Source organism: Eleutherodactylus coqui, chromosome 1 (genome assembly GCF_035609145.1).
Source record: "Eleutherodactylus coqui strain aEleCoq1 chromosome 1, aEleCoq1.hap1, whole genome shotgun sequence".
Classification (NCBI taxonomy): domain Eukaryota; kingdom Metazoa; phylum Chordata; class Amphibia; order Anura; family Eleutherodactylidae; genus Eleutherodactylus; species Eleutherodactylus coqui.
Genome location: NC_089837.1, coordinates 183,495,641 through 183,518,497, shown reverse-complemented (window position 1 = coordinate 183,518,497; position 22,857 = coordinate 183,495,641). Strand labels below are relative to the sequence as shown.

At 46.4% G+C, this 22,857-nt stretch overlaps 1 protein-coding gene across 1 annotated transcript in view; it reads right to left on the bottom strand.

The window, feature by feature from the left end:
* RIMS1 (regulating synaptic membrane exocytosis 1) overlaps positions 1–430 on the bottom strand; it is a 363,560-nt gene extending 363,130 nt beyond the window's left edge. The window contains exon 1 of the mRNA XM_066604485.1: positions 144–430. Within this exon, the coding sequence (XP_066460582.1) occupies positions 144–307 (164 nt within the window). The 5' untranslated portion in view covers positions 308–430. The remainder of the gene's footprint in view (positions 1–143) is intronic.
* Positions 431–22,857: the final 22,427 nt, after the last annotated feature.

Below are 22,857 nucleotides of genomic sequence, written 5' to 3'. Positions count from 1 at the left end.
CTCTTCCATTTGCAGGCAGTGCAGTGATCACAGCTGTGCTACCTGTCAATGGATGGAAATGACAGCTGACAAAGATGCCAGCCTGATGGGCAAGAGGAGAGCTGCCATCCTCCAGCCAGCAAGAAATGAATGAATGTCCTTACTTGAGCATGGCCTCTTCCTTCTCCTCCTCCTCCTTCTGTCGGTTCATCACTGCCATGATCGTGTTCCTCTCGTCCTCGGTCAGATGGCTGAGATCGGGGAGATCCGGCATCGGGGGAGGCACTATGGGTGGCCGGGGCCCTCTGGGGCCCATAGAAGAAGACATGGTCTGGGTATGGAGGGCGGGCGGAGCAGCCACCTTCAGCCAGCACTGAGCTCTGGACCGCTGCTCTCCCCACCCACCTTCTTACTGGAGCGCTAGCGGCCACTCACACATCCCTGGCGGCCGGGAGAGGCTCTGGGGAGGGGGACGCGTCCCCCCAGGTGTCACACAGCTGCAGGCGTCATCCCCGTGGAGTCAGAGGAGCTGCCGTCCTCCGGAGCCGCCGCTGCCGCTGCTGACATACAGGCTGATGTGGGTGTGGGGAGATGAACACAAGCTGTTAACACTGTGCGCTGGGGGAGGGGCGGATGACTGCATCCCTCCCTGGCAAGACAGCAGCATCCCTCATCTTCCTCCTTCCCTGGCTGGCATCATATGACGTCCTGCATCATACGTGCACTACACATGTGTCACTACACATCACACACCATCTGCATTACACAGCTCCACCCTTCATGCGGCCAGCGGGAGATAGCCGGCACAAGTGCAGGTGGGCAACCCAGCCATACACTGGCATCATGGCTATAGGGGCTCACCAGGGTCACTGGGCAAAATAGGGAGTATGCCCTCTTGTTCCAGCTCCACTAACTTCTGGAACATGGCTGCTGGGATTTGTCTCCATGGACCGCAGTGATGTTGGGTGATAAGTCCTGCTGCCCAGACAGCTCATGGGGGTTGAGGTCAGGAGGGTCTAGTTCTTCCAGACCGAATTCAGCAAGCCATCTTTACGGACCAATAAGTTATAATTTCTTATGAGGACCGTAAATATATATTATATAGACCGTATATATTTATATATGGGTGTAACTATACGGGATGCAGGGGATGCAGTTGCACCGAGGCCCAGGAGCCTTAGAGGGCCCATAAGGTCTCTCTTCTCCATATAGGGAGCCGAGTACTATGAATAAAGCATTATAGTTGGGGGCCCCGTTACAGGTTTTGCATTGGGGCCCAGAAGCTTCAACTTAAGCAGCTGTGTGTGTGTGTATGTATATATATATATATATATATATATACACACAGCTTCAAGTTCCTCCTCTGTGTATATTTACTATGCTGCACATGACCCTCTTCCCATTTGAAGAACGGTTCAAAATGGCCATTGTAAACACTTCCTTTCGCCTTAAAAACGCAGCCTCCCTCCCAAATAATACTTTCACACATCAGAACTCGATTTTCTCATCGCTACGCTAGTTAAATGGATGTGTCCAGAATTTTGCCTCAACCTGTATGTATATACATATATATATATATATATATATATATATATATATATATACATACATATATATTCATACAGGTATATATATACACATACAGGTTGAGGAGCAGAGGAGCCTGCTGGGAGATGACCCTGCTGCAACACAACAAAGGTAAGTATTAGGTTTTTATGCTTTAGCACACCAAAAATTGTGGGTTCCTTGTGTCCATTAGGCAGACCAGGGAACAATGGCTGTTAAAGCATAAAAACCTTATTTGTGTCAGAACCCCTTTAAGTGAGGTCAAAGTTGGTAAATTGAGTCTGGCATCCAGGAACTTTTTTCATTAACAGATTACTTAAAGGTGAGAAGTACCTCCAGCGGTTACCAGGCACCATATTCCCATCCGTTTAACCTGCTGGTGCAACTCCATACTTTGCTGTGGTTGGATGTGCAATACCCTGGGTATTGGATTGGGAGTAGAGGTCCAGTAAAGTGGCCAACAAGGCTACCAGACTTATCGCCTTAGGACTTTTATCTCTGGGGCCATTTAATGTCCCTTTGTGTATACAGAAGCATACGCAATATGGTTCACATGAATTGGCGAATTCTACAGTGCTGTGTAGAAGTATCACCTGCAGCTCTTCACTGTGTTCTATCCGGCAGAAAGGGGGACATATCGAACGTGTTCTGTAAAGCTTTTTGTGAAACTTTGCTCTCAATGAACTCCTAAACCAGTAAAGACGGGGCAAAATGGACATTGTGCTTCTGAATAAATTCTAGCCAAGATTAATATATCACATGACCCCCTTCCTATTTGAAAAACCTGAGCTGAATTCAAAAGGCCACCGAAAACATCTCCACCAAAAAATGCAGACTCCCTTCCAATTAATACTTTCACACATTGGAAGTCATCTTTCTTATTATGCTAGTGAAATGCGTGTGTCCAGAGTTTTGCCTCACCCTGTGTATACACACCCATGGCAGTGTACCTGTGCAACCTTTTCTTGTATAGTGCTGCTAAGGATCAGCAGACAGGTTACAGCACCATGCGAGGTAAAGGGCTGGTATAGACATCACTAAAACTGCAGTTTTTAGTAAGTGCAGTAAGCGGGTTGTAGTAGCACAGTACTTACTTCAGCTCAGCATCTCCCCTCCCCTGAGCTACGGTAGTTTATAAGGTATGTCAAGTGTTTAGCTCATTGGCGAGCCGCGCCCCCCTTACTGTTTGCCAGGTGTAGCTCCATCCATATTTTCCATTGAAGTCAATGGAAGCCGTCCTTCCCTTGCAGTTCACATTGTGGACTGGCCGCGGGAAAAGCAGGAGTTTAAAAAAAAAAAAAAGCTGTACTGCGCATGTCCAATGGCGAGCCATGCGGACCATCCGCAATACAGAAGAGGAGAAAATACAGGTACGCGTGGATGCCGGCCCGGGCACAGGGTCAGATTTCGGCAGTGGGCTCTTGCATGCGGAATCTGGCCCACCCGTGTGCGTGCGGACTAACACAGATGAAGAACACTGGGTAAAAAAAGAATTAAAACCGCTCATAAAGAAAAGAAAACCTTTATTTTGTGGAGAGGGGGTTAGAAAATACTTGTTTATTGTTTTATTGGTTTAATGATGTTCTTACGTTGCTTTGTTATAGCATTTTTGAAGACTGTTAATACAGAAAATGGCACGGTGAAAAAGGAAATGGACTTACGTAGTGGAGTTTTACCGCGCGTCACATGTAACCTGGTGGGCTCTAGTGAACGCCAAGCCACCGGTCAGGTGATTTGGGAGTGGCGTTTGACATGTGACTAGGCACAATATATCCTGAGGTAAGAGGGAGCGCTGTAGCTGCTAAAATCCGCAGCGGATTGCAGCCATCTCCTATGCAGAAATGTTGCAGCATTTCCGACTCGTGTGAACGTATTGTGTGAACGTAACTTTAACCTCTTAAGGACGCAGCCCTTTTTTTTGTTCATTATAGGTTTTTCCTCCCCCCCCCCCCCTTTAAAAAATCGTAACTCCTTTATTTACCCATCGACGTAGCTGTACGAGGGCTTGTTTTTTGCAGGATGCGTTGTATTTTTCAATGTATTGAAAATCTTTTAAAAAATTCTAAGTGGAGTAAAATAAAAATAAAAAAACGGCATTCCACCATCTTTCGGTGCGTCTTGTTTATACGGCGCGCAAACTGCAACAAAAATGACATGATAACTTTATTCTCTGGGTCAGTATGATTACTACGATACCAAACTTGTATAGTTTTTTTTTGCTATACTACTTTTATTTTTTTTCAGACATTTAATTTTTGAAAATTATTTTATGTTGTGATCTTCTGCGCGCAATAACATTTTTATTTTTCCATCGACTTAGTTGTGCGAGGGCTCATTTTTTTTGCGAGACATCTTGTAGTTTGCTTTGGTTCCATTTTGGAGCACATATGACTTTTTGCTCACTTTTTACTGCATTTATTCTGGGAGACAGTGTGACTAAAAAAGTTCATTTTTGGCGTTCTTTTTTTTGGACGATGTTCACCGTGCGGGGTAAATAATGCGCTACTTTGATAGATTGGATTTTTACAGATGCGGCTATACTAAATATGTATTTTGATCGCTTTTGCAGTATAATATAATGCCACAGCATTACATCATACTGCGATTGGGCAACCAGTCAATCAAGCAACGCCATGGGGATGGCTTGATAGGTAGTCTGCTGAGACAGTCCTGGGGCCTTTCAGGAGGACCCGGCTGCCATGACACCTGCACGGCTCCCCGCGGGGGCGTAGGGGACCCCAGAACATCGTTCGGAGGATTTAAATGCCGCTGTAATAAACAGCTGACGCCCGCGCTGTATGAAGAGAGGTCGCCTCGCGATCTCTCTTCATACATACTCCGACGCTGCATGACATAAATATGCGTCACACATTTTAAACACACATGAAGTGTGTTTAAACAAAAAGCTGTTCGCATCAGCGGCAACCAATGGGAGGCCGGCAAGGACATCATCAGTGACACCCCGTATACCTGCTTCAGGGATTCTACATTAGAAGCCCACGTGACAGATATACAGCATGCCACCAGTCCTACTGGCCAGGTGACATGACCTGTCAGATGCCACAGTGCTGCAGTGAGTATATTTCTTTTATATAGTTGTGGGCTCAGAAATCCCCTTTAAAGTTTTTTTCCCTATTATTTAAAATTGCTTTACAGCTCTTCTGTACTTCCTGTTTGCTGCTGACTAGGACATGTGACTGCTGCAGCCAGGGTGGATGTGCTGGATTCCACTTTTATAAAAATGGCATGAAATATGGGCATTTCAAGTTACTGTGACCCAGGAATGATTATTGTATGTTAAAATATTGTAACTTGAATGACCACTGTACATGTACTCTATACAGGTGTTAAAGTAAATACGCTCTTAGATATATCGTGGGTGCCATATTACATATAGTTAATACGAGCTCAGAGAAGCCAATGAAAAACACGCATTATAGTGTGTGTACCATAAAACATCTGGTTTAATTTTGCCGGGAAAGAGTTTATATTGTAACTCAAACAAAAGAAGGTGTGACATTGAGATACATTACAACATATTGTGTGCTCATTGGTTATTCTCAAGGGGAGTGTTCATGAGGTCACCAGAAAAGGGAAGGAGATTAGCAGACATGCTCAGTAGAGATTTTGCCATGTGACAAAGTTAGCAACAGACTGTTGAATCTTCTCTCTCTCTCTCGGTTTCTGCTCGCTAAGATAGGATTCCTGTTTTTTTCCTGTTAGTCCTATTTACTTTGAAACATCTCTAGATAAGAGAAGAAAATAAATTAACACTTTCTTTGTGTATGGGGACGGTTACTGACACAAGCAGGTTTAAAGGCTGAAACACAAAAAACAACTCCCCCATCTTAGGGCTCATATCCATGGGCGTATGCATGAAACGCTACATATCAAAGCCTGTGTATTCCTTGCATATTTGCCTGCTTCTGAGTGCCTATGGCTGCATATGTAATCGCGTTTCCATATGTGTGCGTGAAAAAAAAAATGCAGGCTGGCAAATAAGCAAATACAGTGGTTAATTAACATTTTGCTAGGCAACAAGCGTTTCACATGGGTTGTGTAAGCACTGCATATGCGCATGCATCCATAAAGTTCAATGGGGGCTGTACACACGTAGTACACAGTTATATAGAGCATCCTGCGATTTTTAGCAATTTGCTTGTCTGCATGCTGAGGCTATACCTGCCCTTGTATTTTGTATCAGCATACCATTAATGGCTCATGTCCATGGACAAATGTGGGCAGGTCTCGTGCAGCGTTTTACACACTACAGCCTATACGCTGCCGTTAGATAGCACGTATGTGCTGAGTATGGCACTGCGCATGTCCGTGAATCACACATCACGGACATGCGCAGTGTGATTTTTTTTTTTAAATGCATATCGAAACAAAGGGCTGTGTATGATACGCAGAGAAATACAGCATGCTGTGATTTATTTCTCCTGCGTATCAATATGCAGTGTCAGCAAGGTAATGTGCTTAGAAGAATGAAAGTCCATTGACTTTCATTGCCTCCATTCACTGTATATCATGCGTGCATGCAATGCTCGCGTGATATCCAGTGAACACACGGTCGTGGATATGAGCACTAAGTATGGCCGCCTTCTGTGAATTCTTAATTGATATGTGCTTTATATTTGATTTGAATATAAAAACATTGCACGTATTCACTGCATATATTATGTATATATCGAGGTATTGGCTCCGAATTGTATGAGGCTTCTTCACAAGAAAGTCAAGTGGGGAATAGCAAAGAAATGTCTATTCATGCAAATGCTATATGTAATGAGTTTACTATGATTGCTGCCAAACCAGGGAGTGACCTATTCAGTGCAGTTTCCTGTGAAACTAATGTTGTTGCTAGTAGCATAAACCTTGCATGTACATGGGCGAATAGGAAAAGAGAAATAGAGAAAAGTTTGATATCGCCAGGCTCTGTAGGAGATGTAGATCCACAGTGAAAGAGGAATGAAGCCGTTCATGTTAAAAGTGACCTATAAGGTGTATCAGCCAGGTAAATGGAAACCGGAACAGATTTATCATGTGAATCTGATAAAACTCTGGAAAGATTGGCACCAACTTATCTGGGATAGTCGGAGACAAAGGTAGAGATAGTCTCTATCTGCTGTATGAAAAACAAAAAGAGGCTAACCAGTTGATTAATAATAGAATTGTTTGTACAGGCTGTGGGAGCCCCAAACACTGGTTCTCACTGGATCGGCAGATTTGGTGAGAAGCAGTCGGCCTAATAGTGGTTACAAAAACAAAATACAGCTCTATACTTACCCGCCTGCACAGCGCCCCCAGGCACAGTGTGGTCACATGATATGTGCCATGACATGTGATTTGTGCTGGCCTATCCTGAGGCCAGCGATAAGTTAGCGCTGAGCACGTGTCACAGTACATCTCACATGACCATGCTGATCCCAGAAAAAAGGAAAATCAGGGGACTGGTCCCTAGTAGTATGGGGGCAATGTGCAGGGAGCTGAGTTTTTGTTTAAAACCAAGGCAGGGGGCAGAAATGGATGATTTATCTAATAAGGGTGAGAAAAGGCCACATTGATAACTACAGAGGCAGAAAGGCAGCACTATTAATAATGGGGGCTAAAAGGTGGCATTATCTATGGGGGGTGGAAAAAGTAAGCATTATATTAATTACTGTGGCAGAAAAAAAGTGTCATTATTAATAATGCACCAGAAAAAAAGCAGCATGATTAATTACAGGGACAGAAAGGATGGCACTATAACCTACATGAGAGTTATTAATAACAGGCAGAGAAATGCGGCATATTAAAGGGTCAGAATTGGCGACATTATCAAAAAATATCTGCCCCCACAAGTAATAAATAGGTTGGACTAGATGGACATTGTCTTCATTCAGCCTTACAAACTATGTTACTATGTAGATGTGATGGCCTTATCTATTGGATCAGAAAGAATGGCATTATTTATTATGGTGGCAGAAGAGGGGCAGAAAAGGAGGCATTATTAGCTATGGGGGAATGAAAGGCAGTATTATTACCTAGCAGGGCAGTTTACCTACAATGGAAGAAAAGATAGTATTTTTACCTATGGGGCAGAAAAAGCAGCATTATTAATCATAGGGGCAGAAAGTGGGCATTATTAATTATGTGGCAGGAAAGCGGCATTGTTACTGCTTGGAGGGTACTAAAAGCAGCACTTACTGTGTGGGGTCTAATTACTATCTGGGGAACTATGGACTATGTAGAAGTGTGGAAAACATAGGAAGGGTGATGGAGCTAGGGGTAATTGAAGAGTCTCATAGCGAGCGATCGAGCCCTATTGTGTTAATTCCAAAGCCTACTATACGGTAGGTACTATACGGTTCAGCAATGACTTTAGAAAAATTGAATTCCATGTCCAAATCTGACGCCTATCCCATGCAAAGAGTTGATGAACTGATAGACCAACTTGGTACAGCACATTACATCACAATGTTAGATTTGACCAAGGGATACTAGCAGATACCCATGACTGATTCTGCTAAAGAGAAGATAGCCTTTTCTACACTAGATGTTTTTTTTAACAATATATGAATATGTTATATGGACTACAAAGGGCCCCCTGAGACCTTCCACAGACTAATGACCAGAATCTTATGGCCCCAACGACAGTATGCTTCTGTTTATTGGGATGACATTGTGATATTTACTTCGGACTGGAAGACACACCTAGCCAAGGTACAGGCTGTGATTGATGATCTGAGAACTGCAGAGCTGACAGCGAACCCCAAGAAATGTCACATTGGCTTGGAGGAGGCCAAATATCTTGGTTACATAATTTGGCAAGCAGTAGTCAAGCTTCAATTTAACAAGGCTAAAGTGATCTAGGATTGGCCCCAGCCGGTTAGTAAAAATCAAATGAGAGCATTCTTGCGATTCATCGGATATTATAGATGGTTTATACCCAATAACGGACCATACTTGAGGGAAAGAGTCAGTTATGATAGAATGGAGTCCGAAAGCAAAGAAAGCATTTCAAAAGTTGATATTAGCTATTTGTTCACATCTGGCTTTGGTAATCCCTGATTCTAGAAAAGAGTTTGTGGTACAAACTGACACCTCTAGCATAGGTATTGGAGCCGTTTTATAATAAAATACTGCTGGAGAACATTTGGTACTCCACTAAAACTTTAACTGTGGAAGTGGAGTCTCACAGACCCCTCCCCATTCTAGATTTCCGAGAACTGCGTACTTCTCCGCTCCCCCCTCCCGACCGAATGGCTCAGCGGCTTTTGTTCTATATAAATAAAAGTTGATTATTTCTACATGTTTTTTTACTTATTTAGAACCTGAAAATTAATAAAAACAAGTTATTGTAAACATCCAGTTTATTATTGCAAATAAAATTAACCCCAATATATAGGAGACTATGAGACCCAACGTCCATGGAAGTATAACAAATAAATCACGTCCACATTTGAAGGTTAAGTAAAAAACATTAATAAGCATGAGAAAAATTATCGAGTTGTGGAAATGGAATGCTTAGGCATTTAGTGGGCCCTCGAATCCCTGGAATATCACATATAAGGCAGAGAAGTTAAGTTGGACCACTCTCACATACAGTGTTGGAAAAACGCAGCGATTTTGTACAGATTTTTTCCACAGCGTGTGGATGAGATTTTTAAAATCTTATCCACTTTGCTGCTACTGTAAATTCTGCAGCAAATCTGCACCGTGTAGTAATAGTGACCGCTATAATGGTGGCCCCAGTAGTAATAGTACCTTCTAAATTGGCCCCAGTAGTAATAGGGTCCCCTACTGTGGCCCCAGTAGTTATAGCATCCCCTATAGTGGCCCCAGTAGTAATAGTGCCCTCTATATTGACCCCAGTAGTTACAATGACCCCTCCTGCAGACCCAGTAGTAATCAGCTCTGGTCATGTGATCCGAGTTGCACAGGTTCTGCATGCTGATTTCCTTGGAACACAGGGGTGAGTGGAGCCAGGACCGATGGCAGATTATAATAGGGGTGAGTGGGGTGACTGCCTCGGGCCTGAGTCTCCAAGGCGGCCCACGGCCATCCCAAGCGCTGCTTTTGTAATCCGCTATAACTATTGGGGTCATTTTCACTTTCACTGCACCGCCGGCCGGACCAATCACGGGGCCTGCAGTGCAGTGACTGACTGCAGTTGTGACCAATCACAATTGCAGTCTTTCAATGGGAGGGAGGGCTGTGCATCGGAGGAGTATGCAGTCTGTAACTGGCTAATGGCTCCCCAGGTAACAGTCCCTCCCCACCCTGGGTGGTAGCCAGACCACGGGCCGTGATGGTAAAGCGACGTGTTGTGGGGGCCCGTGGGCCCGTGTTTGATAAGGGGCCCTGTCGCAATTGCGACCCCTAGTGGTACTTCAGTGGGCCTGGGCATCTTGAAGGAAATACAGACACAGTCATGAGTATATTCTCGTGTGCTGACAGTTGCTCAGATGGAGTGGACTCGGTGCTGTTACAGAGAGAAGATCATAGAATCATAGAATGGTAGCGTTGGAAGGGATTTACTAAATCATCCCAGACAGATATTTGTCCAGCCTTTGTTTGAACACTTCCATTGAAGGAGAACTCACCACCTCCCATGGTAACCTGTTCAACTCATTCATCACCCTCACTGTCAGAAAGTTTTATCTCATTTGTGTCTCCTCCATTTCAGTTTCATCCCATTGCTTCTAGTCTTCCCTTGTGCAAATGAGAATAGGGCTGATCCCTCTGTAGTGTGACAGCCCTTCAGATATTTGTAGACACCTATTAAGTCTCCTCTCAGCCTTCTTTTTGCAGGCCAAACATTTCCAGATCCTTTAACTGCTCCTCATAAGACATGATTTGCAGACCGCTCACCATCCTGGTAACTCTTCTCTGAACTTGCTCCAGTTTGTCGAAGTCATTTCCCCTGCTGTATGCAGAGCAACAGAAAGAGTACCACCTGCTGGCTAAATAATCAGGTAAGCCAGTAAGTGGATACTAAAGTAGCAGCCAGCAGGTTAGTGTGCTGCCCTTAGCCAAGAGCAAAGTATGTTTGGGCTCTGTGGAAATTTTACCATATGTTGTCCACTGTAAATACAGTTGCTCAAAAGCCTGTGATTGTTTTAAAGTGGTAGAAAAACCATGCTAAGTAGATGCCTGACAATGTATTATAGTCCATTTACATGCAAAGACAATCTTTCAAATGATTGAAAGTTTAAGTGATCATTTTGTATAAAGTGTTAATGGACACTAATGTCCATTAACACTTTATTATCTTCATTTGCATGTAAAAGTACCTCTGGGAGCTGCTTGCAGAACCCATCATGTGGGTTGGGCTCTGCACATAGCTGCATTGTTCTCATTAGGGGTGTCGGCAGTATACAATGTAATCTCTAGCACCTGCTGAGAACACAGCGTACGGTCTGTGTTATCTATCTGTGGCTGAATGATGGATTTCAAGATCACCTTAAAATCATCGTTCATCTGAAACGTGCACAATGCTAGCGTTTACATGCAATGATTATCGCTCATTTGTGGTCATCTGACCGAAACTTGAGCGATAATCGTTGTGTGCAAATGGGCTTTAGTTGAATCACATTCCTAGCTGCTGTATGCATGTTTTTAAAAAAGACACAAGACCTTTGGCCTCAACAATGGCAATCCCAAACTGATTCCCTCAGAACATATATGCTGTGGCAACCTGGGGGTATTAAGCTCACAGAATCGCCATCTTTCCTCCACATAGACGGGTGAAGACACCTCAAAAACCCATGTCTAGGCCAGAATTGTAGTAGAACTCACAAGTCCATTTATTTTGGTAGCATCACCGACAGAATTACTTTTCGTACTGTTGTTAAGCATCACAGTTCATACATATATGTCAACATATTTCTTGGCTATCTATGTCATTGATGGCCTTGTTATTTTTGCTAAATACGACATATTATCTCTCTAAGGCCTACTGAAGTAGACTGAAGGCAAACTGAGGGCCTTCAGTTTTTCTGAAAGCCCATTAAAATCGATGATAAAAAAAACTGATCAGTTCATTTTAGTTTTACATCGTCCAAAAACTGAGCATAGTGACAGAAAGCCTGAACTGCGCACAAATCTGCACGTGCATGGACGTGCCAAAGCACAGGTGAATGCAGGTCCGTGCCCATTGTCTTCAATGGGCCCGCCGCTGCTGCCGGAGGCCCCATTAAAAGCAAAGGGCTGCCAGCATTCCCTGCAGTGATTTTCAGGGAAGGGCTTTAAATATAAGCCCTTCCCTGAAAAATCATCCCTGGCTTGTGTAAAAAATAAAAAGATATATATACTCACCGCCAATTGATCTCCTGGCAGTGTAGTGAAGTTTTGTCAGCAGGCGGGGATTTAAAATCCCCATCTGCTGAAATGGCTGTATTTGATTGTCTGAGAGCTCAGCCAATTACATGCAGTGATCAGCCACTCATTGAATGACAGCTGCGTGCTGCCTATGACTGGTCACAGTGCTCAGCCAATCACAGGCAGCGCTCGGCCTTTAATTGAATTCATTGCCGGCAGCCCTATTGAAAGCAATGGGAGAACATTGCAATCCTCTGCCACAGCTGTTACTTAAAAAAAAGAATGACCCAAAGGTGTTCATAGGCTATAACCCTATTATATTCAAAAGGTCATTGATGCTTTAGTGTGCAGGTCACATTTTACAGTTGTAGTATGCCATCCCCATCTCCACTTTAAAAAAATCACAACTTTTTTATTTTTCAGTGACATACTGTGTTTCCCCAAAAATAAGACCCTGTCATATGTTAATTATTGCCCTAAAAGAGGCACAAGGTCTTATTTTCAAGGGATGTCTTATACTTAACTAGCAGGTGCCGTCCGGGTCCCTCCTGTTGGCCTCCCCAGTTCCGGCAAGCTTCCTTGTAGTTCTCAGTGCCGACAGAAGACCACTTGCTGGTAACAGGGTTTCTAAACCCCACCTTCAGCAAGCGGTTGCTCTGATTGCTTCTCGAACGCCACAGCTCAGCCCATCACTTTGGCAGTCGATAAACCAATCACAGCCATTCGATGCGAACTTCTGTTGGTGCTGAGAACTGCAAGGAAGCCTGGAGCCCAAAAATTAGTGTTGGGCTTATTTTAGGGTTGGGTCTTATTTTTGGGGAAACACTGTAGCTATATTTTTTGCAAGCTAAGTTGAACTTTTCAATGGTGCTATTTAATGTACCATATGATGTATTGAAAAAATATTACAAATTCCTAAGTGGAGTGAAAAGAAAAAAAAGCTAATTATGCCCCTTTTTGAGGGGTTTTGTCTTAAAGGTTTTCATGGTGCAGTAAAATGACATGTTATCTTTATAGTTTTTTATGTAGTACTGCTTAAAAAAAACATCTTTAAAGAAATTTTTTCTGTTGCGATCTTTTAATCACCCTAGCTTTTTAATTTTCCATTGATGCATATGAGTGAGGAATTGTTTTTTGAGGGCTGACCTGTAGTTTTAATGGTATCATTTTGGGGTACATATGACTTTTTAAGGTTACATTGTTGAGGGTTGGTGAGCTGGGACCCTCACCAATCATATGATCTAAAGGCCCTTTTACACACAACAATTATCGCTCAAAATTTGAAAGTGAGCGTTAAAAGTTACATGTGAAAGCAAAACTATCGCTCACTTGTCCTTAGCTGTTGTTCAAGTTGACTTTTCTGTCAGCTTAAACGACCTTGTTAGCACTCACTGGCTTCTCGTGCAGTCTCAAAGCTCCTCGCAGAGTGCTTTCCATAGAAGCAGACAAGAAGCCAGCAAGCGGACAGCAAGTCTATCAGTTTGAAAGCATTGCATGACAGTCGCTGAAAAGACTGTCGACCTGTATAAAAGGACCTTTAAGAAACTTGGTATCCATTATAGTACTATCAAGTCTATGCCAGGGCAATCAGCAGTAGCTCTGTAGATCTTCTAGCTAAAATCTGAAGAACATGGCGCCTAGGTAAGCTCAAGTATCTGTGAGGTTCTGGCTCATAGATCCCCACCAACTCAACTCATGGAAACTTATATGTCTCTATGACATATCAGAAGTTTGTTAAGCTGGAAATTAACTTTTAGTTAAAGACATTAGTTATTTATTAGGGATGAGCGAGCACCAAAATGCTCGGGTGCTCGTTACTCGAGACGAAATTTTCGCGATGCTCGAGGGTTCGTTTCGAGCAACGAACCCCATTGAAGTCAATGGGCGACTCAAGCATTTTTGTATTTCGCCGATGCTCTCTAAGGTTTCCATTTGTGAAAATCTGGGCAATTCAAGAAAGTGATGGGAACGACACAGCAACGGATAGGGCAGGCGAGGGGCTACATGTTGGGCTGCATCTCAAGTTCCCAGGTCCCAGTATTAAGCCACAATAGCGGCAAGAGTGGGCCCCCCCCTCCAAACAATTTTTACTTCTGAAAAGCCCTCATTAGCAATGCATACCTTAGCTAAGCACTACACTATCTCCAACAAAGCACAATCACTGCCTGCATGACACTCCGCTGCCACTTCTCCTGGGTTACATGCTGCCCAACCCCCCCCCCCCTGCACGACCCAGTGTCCACAGCACACACCAAAGTGTCCCTGCGCAGCCTTCAGCTGCCCTCATGCCACACCACCCTCATGTCTATTTATAAGTGCGTCTGCCATGACGAGGAACCGCAGGCACACACTGCAGAGGGTTGGCACGGCTAGGCAGCGACCCTCTTTAAAAGGGGCAGGGCGATAGCCCACAATGCTGTACAGAAGCAATGAGAAATATAATCCTGTGCCACCGCCATCAGGAGCTGCACACGTGGGCATAGCAATGGGGAACCTATGTGCCACACACTATTCATTCTGTCAAGGTGTCTGCATGCCCCAGTCAGACCGCGTTTTTTTATAAATAGTCACAGGCAGGTACAACTCTACAATGGGAATTCTGTGTGCACCCACAGCATGGGTGGCTCCCTGGAACCCACCGGCGGTACATAAATATATCTCATTGCAGTGCCCAGCACAGCAAAGCTAACGTCAGATGTTTAATGCAGGTGGGCTTTGGCCCACACTGCATGCCCCAGTCAGACTGGGGTTCTTTAGAAGTGGACACATGCAGTTACAACTCCGTGTGGACCGACAGCATGGGTGGCTCCCTGGAACCCACCGGCGGTACATAAATACAGTATATCCCATTGCAGTGCCCTGGACAGCAAAGCTAACGTCAGGTTTAATGCAGGTGGGCTTTGGCCCACACTGCATGCCCCAGTCAGACTGGGGTTCTTTAGAAGTGGACACATGCAGTTACAACTCCGTGTGGACCGACAGCATGGGTGGGTCCCAGGAAGCCACCGGCGGTACATAAATACATCCCATTGCAGTGCCCAGCACAGCTGAGGTAACGTCAGATGTTTAATGCAGGTGGGCTTCGGCCCACACTGCATGCCCCAGTCAGACTGGGGTTCTTTAGAAGTGGACACATGCAGTTACAACTCCGTGTGAACCGACAGCATGGGTGGGTCCCAGGAAGCCACCGGCGGTACATAAATATATCCCATTGCAGTGCCCAGCACAGCTGAGGTAATGTCAGGTTTAATGCAGGTGGGCTAAAAATTACTAGGATTACACTGTAGGCGAGGGCCCAAAAAAATTGATGTACCAACAGTACTAATGTACCTCAGAAAAATTGCCCATGCCCAACCAAGAGGGCAGGTGAAACCCATTAATCGCTTTGGTTAATGTGGCTTAATTTGTAACTAGGCCTGTAGGCAGCCCAGTAAAAATAAAAATTGGTTCAGGTGCAAGTTTCAACGCTTTAATGAGCATTGAAACGTATAAACATTGTTTGCAAAAGTTATATGACTGAGCCTTGTGGGCCTAAGAAAAATTGCCCGTTCAGCGTGATTACGTGAGGTTTCAGGAGGAGGAGCAGGAGGAGGAGGATGAATATAATACACAGATTGATGAAGCTAAAAGGTCCCCATTTTTGATGGTGATAGAGAATGATGCTTCCATCCGTTGGTGCAGCCTACGTATTGTTTAGGTATCGCTGCTGTCCGCTGGTGGAGAAGAGAAGTCTGGGGAAATCCAGGCTTTGTTCATCTTTATGAGTGTAAGCCTGTCGGCACTGTCGGTTGACAGGCGTGTACGCTTATCCGTGATGATTCCCCCAGCCACACTAAACACACTCTCTGACAAGACGCTAGCCGCAGGACAAGCAAGCACCTCCAGGGCATACAGCGCGAGTTCAGGCCACGTGTCCAGCTTCGACACCCAGTAGTTGTAGGGGGCAGAGGCGTCACGGAGGACGGTCGTGCGATCGGCTACGTACTCCCTCACCATCCTTTTACAGTGCTCCCGCTGACTCAGCCTTGACTGGGGAGCGGTGACACAGTCTTGCTGGGGAGCCAGAAAGCTGTCAAAGGCCTTAGAGAGTGTTCCCCTGCCTGTGCTGTACATGCTGCCTGATCTCCGCGCCTCCCCTGCTACCTGGCCCTCGGACCTGCGCTTTCTGCCACTAGCGCTGTCGGATGGGAATTTTACCATCAACTTGTCCGCCAGGGTCCTGTGGTATAGCATCACTCTCGAACCCCTTTCCTCTTCGGGTATGAGAGTGGAAAGGTTCTCCTTATACCGTGGGTCGAGCAGTGTGTACACCCAGTAATCCGTAGTGGCCAGAATGCGTGTAACGCGAGGGTCACGAGAAAGGCATCCTAACATGAAGTCAGCCATGTGTGCCAGGGTACCTGTACGCAACACATGGCTGTCCTCAGTAGGAAGATCACTTTCAGGATCCTCCTCCTCCTCCTCAGGCCATACACGCTGAAAGGATGACAGGCAAGCAGCATGGGTACCCTCAGCAGTGGGACAAGCTGTCTCTTCCCCCTCCTCCTCATCCTCTTCATGCTCCTCCTCCTCAACGCGCTGAGATATAGACATGAGGGTGCTCTGACTATCCAGCGACATACTGTCTTCCCCCGACTCCGTTTCCGAGTGCAAAGCGTCTGCCTTTATGCTTTGCAGGGAACTTCTCAAGAGGCATAGCAGAGGAATGGTGACGCTAATGATTGCAGCATCCCCGCTCACCATCTGGGTAGACTCTTCAAAATTTCCAAGGACCTGGCAGATGTCTGCCAACCAGGCCCACTCTTCTGTAAAGAATTGAGGAGGCTGACTCCCACTACGCCGCCCATGTTGGAGTTGGTATTCCACTATAGCTCTACGCTGCTCATAGAGCCTGGCCAACATGTGGAGCGTAGAGTTCCACCATGTGGGCACGTCGCACAGCAGTCGGTGCACTGGCAGATTAAACCGATGTTGCAGGGTGCGCAGGGTAGCAGCGTCCGTGTGGGACTTGCGGAAATGTGCGCTGAGCCGGCGCACCTTTCCGAGCAGGTCTGACAAGCGTGGGTAGCTTTTCAGAAAGCGCTGAACCACCAAATTAAAGACGTGGGCCAGGCATGGCACGTGCGTGAGGCTGCCGAGCCGCCACCAGGTTACGGCCGTTGTGACACACGACCATGCCCGGTTGGAGGCTCAGCAGCGAAAGCCAGCAGTCGGTCTGCTCTGTCAGACCCTGCAGCAGTTCGTGGGCCGTGTGCCTCTTCTCTCCTAAGCTGAGTAGTTTCAGCACGGCCTGCTGACGCTTGCCCACTGCTGTGCTGCCAAGCCGCGCGACACCCACTGCTGGCGACGTGCTGCTGCTGACACATCTTGATTGCGAGACAGAGGTTGCGTAGGAGGAGGAGGAGGGTGGTTTAGTGGAGGAAGCATACACCGCCGCAGATACCAGCACCGAGCTGGGGCCCGCAATTCTGGGGGTGGGTAGGACGTGAGCGGTCCCAGGCTCTGACTCGGTCCCAGCCTCCAGTAAATTCACCCAATGTGCCGTCAGGGAGATATAGTGGCCCTGCCCGCCTGTGCTTGTCCACGTGTCCGTTGTTAAGTGGACCTTGGCAGTAACCGCGTTGGTGAGGGCGCGTACAATGTTGCGGGAGACGTGGTCGTGCAGGGCTGGGACGGCACATCGGGAAAAGTAGTGGCGACTGGGAACCGAGTAGCGCGGGGCCGCCGCCGCCATCATGCTTTTGAAAGCCTCTGTTTCCACAAGCCTATACGGCAGCATCTCCAGGCTGATCAATTTGGCTATGTGCATGTTTAACGCTTGAGCATGCGGGTGCGTGGTGGCGTACTTGCGCTTGCGCTCAAACACTTGCGCTAGCGACGGCTGGACGCTGCGCTGAGAGACATTGGTGGATGGGGCCGAGGACAGCGGAGGTGAGGGTGTGGTTGCAGGCCAGGAGACGGTAGTGTCTGTGTCCTGAGAGGGGGGTTGGATCTCAGTGGCAGGTTGGGGCACAGGGGGAGAGGCAGTGGTGCAAACCGGAGGCGGTGAACGGCCTTCGTCCCACCTCGTGGGGTGCTTGGCTATCATATGCCTGCGCATGCTGGTGGTGGTGGCTCCCCGGCTGATCTTGGCGTGACAAAGGTTGCACACCACTGTTCGTCGGTCGTCTGCACTCTCAGTGAAAAACTGTCAGACCTTTGAGCACCTCGGCCTCTGCAGGGTGGCATGGCGTGAGGGGGCGCTTTGGGAAACAGTTGGTGGATTATTCGGTCTGGCCCTGCCTCTACCCCTGGCCACCGCACTGCCTCTTCCAACCTGCCCTGCTGCTGCACTTGCCTCCCCCTCTGAAGACCTGTCCTCAGTAGGCTTAGCAAACCAGGTGGGGTCAGTCACCTCATCGTCCTGCTGCTCTTCCTCCGAATCCTCTGTGCGCTCCTCCCTCGGACTTACTGCAATTACTACTACCTGAGTGATAGACAACTGTGTCTCATCGTCATCGTCCTCCTCACCCACTGAAAGCTCTTGAGACAGTTGCCGGAAGTCCCCAGCCTCATCCCCCGGACCCCGGGAACTTTCCAAAGGTTGGGCATCGGTTACGACAAACTCCTCCGGTGGGAGAGGAACCATTGCTGCCCATTCTGGGCAGGGGCCCGAGAACAGTTCCTGGGAGTCTGCCTGCTCCTCAGAATGTGTCATTGTAATGGATTGAGGAGGCTGGGAGGAAGGAGGAGCAGCAGCCAGAGGATTCAGAGTTGCAGCAGTGGACGGCGTAGAACTCTGGGTGGTCGATAGATTGCTGGATGCACTTTCTGCCATCCACGACAGGACCTGCTCACACTGCTCATTTTCTAGTAAAGGTCTACCAGTTGGACCCATTAATTGTGAGATGAATGTGGGGACGCCAGAAACGTGCCTCTCTCCTAATCTCGCAGCAGTCGGCTGCGATACACCTGGACCAGGAGCTCGGCCTGTGCCCACACCCTGACTTGGGCCTCCGCGTCCTCGCCCGTGTCCACGTCCTCTAGGCCTACCCCTACCCCTCAGCATGGTGTATTACGAATAGAGCAGAAACAGAACGCTGTAATTAAATGTGCCGCTTATTGGCCTGTGGTTGGAGGCTGAATTCGCTTACGGAACGCACAGCAGAGCCAGGAAAGAATTTTGCGCAAGCCTGTAGTGAGACGTAGGTGCGTATGACTGAGATATGGGAATTCACAGCGCTCAAGCAGTCAAGTGGCCAAACGCCACTAGTAGGCCTTAAGTGTTTTGCTTCTATTTTTTGAAAGGCTGAGCTGAGACAGCAGACAGATACTGTAGGCAGCATATATATGTATACTGTTTCACTGTGGACGGGATGACGGCGGTGATGTCATGGACAACGCAGAGCCAGGAAACAGTTTTGCGCAAGCCTGTAGTGAGACGTAGGTGTGTATGACTGAGCTATTGGAATTCACAGCGCTCAAGCAGTCAAGTGGCCAAACGCCACTAGTAGGCCTTAAGTGTTTTGCTTCTGTTTTTTGAAAGGCTGAGCTGAGACAGCAGACAGATACTGTAGGCAGCATATATATGTATACTGTTTCACTGTGGACGGGATGACGGCGGTGATGTCACGGACAACGCAGAGCCAGGAAACAGTTTTGCGCAAGCCTGTAGTGAGACGTAGGTGCGTATGACTGAGCTATTGGAATTCACAGCGCTCAAGCAGTCAAGTGGCCAAACGCCACTAGTAGGCCTTAAGTGTTTTGCTTCTATTTTTTGAAAGGCTGAGCTGAGACAGCAGACAGATACTGTAGGCAGCGTATATATGTATACTGTTTCACTGTGGTCGGGATGACGGCGGTGATGTGACGGGCAACGCAGAGCCAGGAAACAGTTTTGCGCCAGCCTGCTGTAACACTTAGCTGCGTATTAATTAGGACTACTACCCCCAGCAGACACGCAGTACACTGAGGACGGTCACAGGCAGCCCAAATATATTTTTTTTCCCAAATTTGTTTGAAAATGCCCACTGCCTATATAGACAGTATATCTCTTTCGCCTTTCCCACTGTCCCTGCCTCACCAGTACTGGCCCTATACTATGTAAAATTACTGCAGACTGTTTCCCTCTGGTCGGGATGACGGCGGTGATGTAACGGGCAACGCAGAGCCAGGAAACAGTTTTGCGCAAGCCTGCTGTAACACTTAGCTGCGTATTAATTAGGACTACTACCCCCAGCAGACACACAGTACACTCAGGACGGTCGCAGGCAGCACAAATATATTTTTTTTCCCAAATTTGTTTGAAAAAGCCCACTGCCTATATAGACAGTATATTTCTTTCACCTTTCCCACTGTCCCTGCCTCACCAGTACTGGCCCTATACTATGTACAATGACTGCAGACTCAGGACGCAATGCTCTGCACGGCCGATATACACAAAAAAAAAATGTGCAACACTGCTGAAAGCAGCCTCAGCAGTACTGCACACGGTCAGATGTGGCCCTAAGAAGGACCGTTGGGGTCCTTCAAGCCTAAAATAACTCCTAACACTCTCCCTATAGCAGCAGCATCAGTAGCACTTTCCCTGATCTCTGTCAGAATGCATCTGTGGCGAGCCGCGGGCGGGGCAGATTTAAATACTCGGGTGACACCTGATCTCCCCAGCCACTCACTGCAGGGGGGCGGGATAGGGCTGGAACATCACAGGAGGAAGTTGTAATGCCTTCCCTGTCTTTCTATTGGCCAGAAAAGCACGCTAACGTCTCAGAGATGAAAGTGAAAGTAACCCGAACATCGCGTGGTGCTCGTCTCGAGTAACGAGCATCTCGAACACGCTAATACTCGAACGAGCATCAAGCTCGGACGAGTACGGTCGCTCATCTCCATTATTTATCCATGAATTTAGGTGCAAATATTTTTTTATGGAAAAATTATAATCCTTTCTACAATCAGACCAATATATACATATTCACAAAAATACAGTGGTTGCGTTTTTTGTTTACACGATTTTCAATGGGACTTTCTAATGTTAAAAACGCAACGCACCAAAAACGCAAGTTGGGTTGCGTTTTTAACATTAGAAAGTCCCATTGACAATCGCTTAAACAAAAAACGCAGCGTTTAAAAAACGCAAGTGTGTGGGAGCCCTAACTCTGGTGACGAAAAGTGATAGCACACATCCTGCAATTCACCTGCATCAGGCACAACGTACTGTATAACCAAATGCAATCTGCTGTGTGAATATAGTGATAAAGCTACAAAACTGCATTGCCTACTCAGGGAACTTTGCTATCCCTTAGAAGATTGTTTTGTGTAAATATTGTGATCTTTATATAGGAAGATCTTACAATCCAAATCAGTCATTTCCTTAAAATGCTCAGTAATCTTGTATTTATAATCTTCCTTCCCAATGTGTTGCCACATTCTCCTCCCACACTGCCTCTCCTCCCACATCGCTGTCCCTTTGTCATATCTTTCTCAACCTGTTTTTCCCCACCTGCTAACACATGATTCACTCGTTATCTCTTAAAATAAGCAGTTTGCTTATTTTTCATTTTCACAGGTTTTGGAAGGAGTAAGATTCCCACTCGGATAATATTTCACAATTAAGTGACAGGCAGATACCCATACAATATAAATGAGATGGAAAACATTTTTTTTTGTATAAATACAAAACTATGACAGGTGTACAAGATGCAAAATACTTGAAGGAAGAGTAAATTGTACCTGTTACAACCCTCGCAATATGTTATCGCCCTCGCAATCCTTCTGAAAACCCCTGGATGCAGGCAATTTCACATGGAAATCCTTCACATCCCTGTGGGCTCAAGGAATCACCCATAGTGAGGAGAGAGAGGGAGGCAGAACTACAGGGGATCTTCTAGAAATCTCCCCATATTTGGAGAGCTAGGTTGTGAGGCTAGAGGGCTCCCCCAAGAGCGTGGCGAGAGGGGGCATGGCTAGAGAGGGACGGGGCTACAGGAGTTCTTATAGTGATTCCTCTCTAGCCGAGAGAGTGTACGGGGCTAGAGGCAGATCCCTCTAGCTCCGCCACCTCTCTTGGCTAGAGAGGAATCACTATGGAAACCCCCTCTAGTCCCGCTCTCAGGGAAGCCCTCTAGCCCTGCCCTATAGCTCTCCAAATATGGGGAGATTTCTAGAAGATCCACTGTAGCTCCGCCCCTCTTTCTCCTCACTATGGTGGATTCCTTCAGCCCTGCAGGCTGTTTCGTGGTCTTCTCCCATTGATTTTAATGGGGCCGGTGCTGCTGCCGCCGGCCCCACTGAAGACAATGGGCAATATTGCTAAAAGAAAGGACATGCTGTGATTTGTTTTCTGCATCGCTATGCAGGAAAACATCGCAAATAGGAATGAACCCATTAAAAAGAATGGGTTTCATATCTGTGCAAGATTTGTGTGTCTTGATACTGAAAAGATGTTTATAGTTGAGGCTTGTATAGATGGTTTGCTCAGTTCAACTCTTATATTTTTAAAGATGTAACAAGATGGCAGGAGTCGTAGTAAATGACTATGATAGGGCATATGAACAGGGGTTTTGCTTTTTGCATAACCCCCTTAAAGGGGACCTGTTACCAGTTTTAGGCCAGTTAAATAATAGCAGATCTACCATTTTGCAGTATCTACCCTTCCCACACTGACCTAGATGACGTAGTAGATGTCATCCATGCTGTGCTCTGAAGTTTTGTGCATGTGCTGTATGGTCTTCTCTGGCACATGCACAAATAAACTCTCCTTTCTGTGCATGCGTTGGGAGAAGAACATTTCATAGTACAGCGTGGATGATGTCTACTATTTCAGCCATGTCAGAGGGGGATAGAGGAACGGACCTGGGTGTAAAACAGCCAGTGATAAAGGACTGTCCGGCCCACCCACTGGACCCCTCACCTTCATTTGCATGTGGCGCTGGAAATTTTTAAACATCTACTACTCAGGTATGTATTTATCAGCATTGATGGCAACAGCGGTGTGGTAATGATAAGTACTGCACAATAGTAGTGATGCTATTG